The 6,322-nt window shown below is 33.5% G+C and overlaps 1 protein-coding gene across 1 annotated transcript; it reads left to right on the forward strand.

Annotated features, from left to right (window-relative positions):
* Positions 1-6: 6 nt before the first annotated feature.
* Positions 7-1,525, forward strand: LOC132757971 (chromodomain-helicase-DNA-binding protein 1-like). The gene is made up of 2 exons (XM_060749469.1): positions 7-133; positions 901-1,525. Exons 1-2 carry the CDS (start codon positions 8-10, stop codon positions 1,012-1,014), a joined length of 240 nt encoding a protein of 79 aa, XP_060605452.1. The 5' UTR covers position 7; the 3' UTR covers positions 1,015-1,525.
* The last annotated feature ends 4,797 nt before the right edge of the window (positions 1,526-6,322 follow it).

The raw sequence follows: 6,322 nt of genomic DNA on the forward strand, positions 1-6,322 counted from the left end.
TACTAAGATGGTACATTGGGACTGCAGTTGGGGTAAGGAAGACGATTCAAATCTTCTCAAGGGTATATATGAGTATGGTATGGGAAACTGGGAACAAATCAAGATGGACCAAGAGCTTGGCTTGTATGATAAGGTATTTATCTTCTCTCTCTCGGTTTGATATTTGAGCCGCGCCATGACAAAACCAACATAATAAGTTTACGACCAGCATGGATCCAGACCAGCCTGCGCAGTTGCGTAGTTTGATCAGGATTTATGCTGTTTGCTTACAAACCCTATAACAAGTAGAGAAACTGACAGCGAACAGCATGAATCCTGATCAGACTGCGCGGATGCACAGGCTGGTCTGGATCCATGCTGGTCACAAACCCACTTTGTTGGTTTTGTCGTGACACGGCTCATTTTATTTCTGAGTTAAACGTGTTTCTATCTTTCTGATGTGATTTAAATTGTATTTTGATTTTGTTGAAGAATACAAAGTTTTCATAACAAGTCATGATTGAGTGACATGAAGATATGGTGACATATAAACATAGGAATATAATAGCCACAACATACTTGAATTATTGTAAGTCATTGCAGCTTGGCATATTATTGTTATGTAAATTCTATGATTTATTTGCTGATTTCATACTTCAGCACAATCCTACCTTATATCTTTACTTAGCATGATGATTGTATCCAGTTAACTGACTGGCTCTGTTGATAATAGATTGCTTTGATTAAATTTCCAGATCAAATGCTTAATATATTAACAGAGCACCCAGCAGTATTGAGCGTTCATCTTGTCAGCCTGCACTTATAGAAGTATAAGTCTGCCAGGTCTCATGTTTTAGACTGTGTAGCGTTTATTTTGAAAAAAACACCAGTTGTTGACAAGAGATGTTTTCATTATTTCAGATTTTACCAGATGGGGATAAAAAACCTCAGGTTAAACAGTTACAAACACGAGCTGATTATCTCCTTCGAAATTTAAAAAAACATTTAGATGGTGGGGGAGGAAATAAACAATGAGAAAAAAAATAAAGGTAAAGCTGAAAGATTTAAATTGTATAAATGGAATAAAATCATAAAAGGGCCAAAAATAATTTAATTATACAATGCCGACGATATGCACAACTCGACATACTAGAATTTATCATTCCTTAGATGGACTTGCACCAGGAGTTTTTGAGGAGGAGTCCGGTATTAACAGCTAGGCCAAACTTCACAGGAAGGGTCCTTTGGTAGTGAACTTTAAAACTTGTTCAAAGAATTTCAGTAAATGCAGAACTTTGGTTGCCTCATGGCAACCAAAAGAAAAAACTTAAAAAATCTTCTTTAAAAAGAAGAAAAGAGCTAGAGCTTAAAATATTTGGCATGAAACATCATCTAGTCAGTGTCATCCAAATTTGTTCAAATAAAAGCCCTGGGGTCAAAATTCGCCCACCCTGGGGGCTCGTTTCCTTATATGTATATAGTAAAAACTTAAAAAATCTTCTTTTAAAAACTTCAAATAGCTAGAGCTTAAGTAACATTTTAGGCATGAAACATCTTCTGGTGGGTGTCTACCAAGTTTGTTCAAATAAAAGCCCTTGGGTCAAAATAAGGCCCGCCCGGGGGAGGGGTCGTTGTTTTTCCTATATATATATATATATAGTGAAAACTTTAAAAACCCAAATAGCTAGAGCTTAGATATTAAGCATGAAACATCTTCAAGTGGATGTCTACAAATTTATTTGTTCAAATAAAAGCCCTAGGGTCAAAATTGGCCCCGCCCCAGTGGGTCATTGTATTTCCCTTTAAGTATATAGTAAAAACTTAAAAAATCTTCTTTTAAAAAAACATAAAGAGCTAGAGTTTAATTTTTGGGCGTGAAACATCTTCAATGAGTGTCTTCTAAGTTTGTTCAAATAAAAGACCTTGGGTCAAAATTGGCCCTGCCCAAGGGAGTTATTGTTTTTCCCTACATGTACAGCAGGGTGAACGTTTCAGTTGTCAAAAATAGCGTTCTTCATGCGTGCGTTTTTTGTATATAGTGTGTGCGTATATTGTGCAACGTGCGTTTGTTGAAACGCTTTCCCAAGCGTGCATTGTTTACAAGCTTTTAACGTATACCGTTTTTCGTGTATCCTTTTCCGTTTATCGTGCGTTTCAAAGCTTGCGTTTGTTATCCCCAGAAACGTTTTGAGTGCGTCTGCGTTTGTCTAAACGTTTATGTACCGTGTTTTGCGTCTGTTACTATTGAGAAGTAAAAGAATATCTTGGATAAATATATTATGTAAAATTCTGGTTTCTTGAACATGTAAAAGATGTTCAGTGTCCCTGTCAAAGAATAAAAATATTATATAAAGAAATATCATTGTGATATTTACATTAAAGTTTTAAAGTTTGTGACCTCGTGGTGAATACTGGTCACATTTCTATATGATGTACACCAAAGATTAGTTTTAATCCTATTTTACATACGCTTAAGATTAAATTACTATTTAATTGCAATATTTTTGATATTCAGCAAACAGGTCTTTACATGCGTACCAATATATCCGATATGACGTACTTCAGGGGTGCGTTTCATAAAGAATCGTAAGTGTAAAACATAAGACTAAAGTTATGACTGGAATAAAATTGCACTTAGGAGCGTTTCAAGAAACTGTCCTAACTCTTGTACTTAGGATTAGTCCAAACTTTTTACTTAAGACAAAATCTTCCTATTGGAGATAGAAACATTCACTTGTTCCATATCCTGTAATATTTCATTGTCATGTGAAATAGTGTAGAATGGCGGATGATTACATATAAAAAGGCTGTAAAATTGACATTTTAACATTAATATTTCTTATGTATTAACTAAGAATGTATACTTCATATCATTAATGTTATATTTGTAACCTTGAGCACTAATAATTTTCTTACTTTCCTTTAAAATCATTCTTAAATTGTATACTTTCTTGAAAAAATACTCCATATTTTACTCAAATGTAAAATATCCTCTAAATATTTATGAGACAAATATCAATTCTGAGTGAATTATTGTAGAATAATGCTCCTAGTATAAATATACTAATAAAGTCCAATTGCGGAGTTATTCATTACAAAGCATTTAAACAATTAACCATAGATCTACATCATTTTACTGTACTGACAGTAACGTAAGAAAAGATAATATCTCATTCTAACATGGTAATAAAAAAAGATAATCAATAAAAACATGTTGAACATCATTAAGCATAGAAGTAATTTATCTTACGTCATTTGGTTTATATGACGTCATATCTGACTTTATATTATGTGTTATCTTTCCTTTTTCATGCCATGCATAATTTTTTATGTCTAATGCACTTGACTGCCTTACTGTATCTATTTATATAGGGGAATAATGTGAGGTGTGTTTGAATTTTATGTAAATTTTAAAAATTACTGAATCTTGAAAATGAAACATACGCCAAACTAAGTCCGGCAAAGCCATATCAGTCACAATGTCAGTCATACACTACATGAGTAGTATGGATTTTCTTTACTAATTAATAAAACCTATCAATATACTGGTTAGCAAATATGAACATGTTTATTTTAACAAAAGTTACCTTAAACATATTTTATTAAGTCCTATACACGTAACCAACACTTATTATTATTCATATTAAATCAGTATAATTATAACAAATATTTATTTAATATTACAGGTATTAATATCCTTTTCTTCACTTATGCCCTTCATTTTATCATATATATCTTTACCAGAGAATAAAACAAGAGCTGCAATGATTTTTTCAGCACTTGTTTTTGTATTTATGAGTTAAGACAAAAGTTAGGAGTGCCCTGAGGCACCTATAGGAAAAGTCTTAAGTTTAGTCTTAAAATTGTACTCAGGAGTTTTCTTGAAACGCAGTTTTATCACAGTTTTGCACTTATGACTAAAATCGGTCCTAAGATTCTTTATGAAACGCACCCCAGACATCTTAATTATGTGATGGTAATCAGATTAGGAATCTTGGTCAGCTCGGCCCTAAAACATACTCAGCCCCAGAGTCAGCTCGGCACCTATTCCAACTCGGCACGGGTCAACTCGGCCCACTTTTCAATTAATAATATTTAGGTTTGTGTTATCACTATTTATTGTAATTATTGTAATTTTTTATAATACACGGATTGACAGTTTCCGAACTAGCAGCAGACAGGCTTTTCTCATCAGTAGAATTGTGAGTAAAGATAACCGATTGCGTATCTCACTGTATTTCTGACTTGTGGTAGGTTTAACCGTCAATTTAAATACCTTCAGTGTCAAATAATGTATTGAAATATATACTGAGAGGAAGCTAAGATCACCAGCTTTTAATTGATGGAATAAATTTTAAAATCGGACATTTAATTGCCCCAAAATAGCGATTAACAAGGCTAAATTTGCATTCTTTTGCAAGCGAAGGGAAACTAAGGGAAACAAGTCTTGTTTTTTTTTTCACTCGATTTACCTTGGTTATTTATGCTTACATAAAGAGACAGACAGAGAGAATTTATAAATATAAAAAAGAGCAAACAGTGCTTTATATTACATTTATTGTTGCAAAATTATAATACAAACAGGTGAACGAGTGAACAAAATCAGGATATACTTCGAGTACAATGTATCAATTAACAACATATTTTATTTACACAAAAATACAAAAAAGTAACCTCCACATGACATAATCATCATCAACAACAAGATATGTACAATACTTCTCCTATGATATTAAACATTTAATGACTAACTGTACAGACAAATATGATTAAAACAAGACAAAACAAATATGAAAATCAAATATTTTAGACAAATATAAATTTTTTGTAAAGTGGGCCGAGTTGACCGGTGCCGAGTTGGTATAGGGCAGAGTTGGCTCTTTTCCTCAGACTAGCACCCCCCCTCCCCCTTTACCAGTTCATCTTCTGACGTTTCATCAGACTGTCCGAATCCTATTAAGGGTGATAATTATTTTGGACAGTTTCTTCCCATTTTTCTTAACAGATTTATATTGATATAATTTAACAGCCTGGCAGGGACTCGAACCCCTGACACTCGGAATACCATTCTGCGGCTCTTCCCTCTCAGCTATTCGGTCAATTACACATTTTATGTGTTTAAATACTGAATAGTTTTAAAACCTTCCGTGTATTTCTTCGAATTTCCCGGGGTTACTAATTAGCAATGTGAATTAAATTCTAGGTGGGCTATATGTCAGTCACAGAATTGAATAAAAGAGTTTATAGGTACACACATTTGTGTCCAGACTGTAACTTTGTCATGCATAAAAGGATTTTAGAATAACTAAGCATAAATGTAAACCACATTAACATGTCATATTCAAGACCCATGTCAAGGTCAAGGTCACACTTATAGCTTGAAGGCACTCATTCCCTCAAAAAAGTTTGATGATACACATTCATGTCTTGACTGTAACTTTGTCATGCATGGAAGGATTTAAAAATAACTTGTCACAAATGTCTACCACATCAAGACGATGTGTCTTGGCTAAGGCTCATGTCCGTCTGTCTGTCCCCACTTACACAACAATTATGTCCAGACAGAACATTTGTCCTGCATTGAGGGATTTTGAAATATCTATGTGCAAATGTCTATCACATGACTATGTTGTGTTGCGTTTGAGAGCCACGTCCCTTTTCAAAAGTCAAGGTCACACTTAAATTCTGAAGGTTCACACTATCACAATTAGAGATTGTATAGGTACACATATTCATGTCTGGACTATAACTTTGTCATGCATCAAAGGACTTTAAAATATCTTGGCACAAATGTCTACCACATCAAGATAATGTGTTTTGTATAAGACCCATGTTCCTACCTTTAAGGTCAAGGTCACTCTTATAGTTTGAAGGGTCACATTAGTTTCCAAACTGTAACATTGTCATACATTGAAGGATTTTAAAATAACTTGGTATAAATGTCTACCACATCAAGTAGTGTCACATCCAAGGCCGTTTTCCCAAGGTTCAAAGTTTGCTTTAAGTAGCTCAGTGACTTTATTTCACAAGAACAATATTAAGCAATTAGTTACTTTCATTCTCTTTTCTTTTCATAATTAACCTGCCTGCTTAAGAAAACTTTTTGGGAGCATTCGTCACTTGTGTGACGGCTCTTGTTCCAATGTTATATTTGACTTTCAGTTCTTTTAGACAATTATCCATAATCATCCTGGACTTCATACGAAATGAAAATATTTCAACTACATTATTTAGATGTTCAGACTTTATATCACTTTAATAAATAGAACATGTATTTTTCAACATCCAAAGAAAATTAGTCTTTATCAGTAAAATTATGACTTTATAATATGTCAGATGATCA

This window comes from Ruditapes philippinarum, unplaced genomic scaffold (assembly GCF_026571515.1).
Source record: "Ruditapes philippinarum isolate M1 unplaced genomic scaffold, ASM2657151v2 ctg18306_1_1_1_1, whole genome shotgun sequence".
In the NCBI taxonomy this organism is placed as follows: Eukaryota; Metazoa; Mollusca; class Bivalvia; order Venerida; family Veneridae; genus Ruditapes; species Ruditapes philippinarum.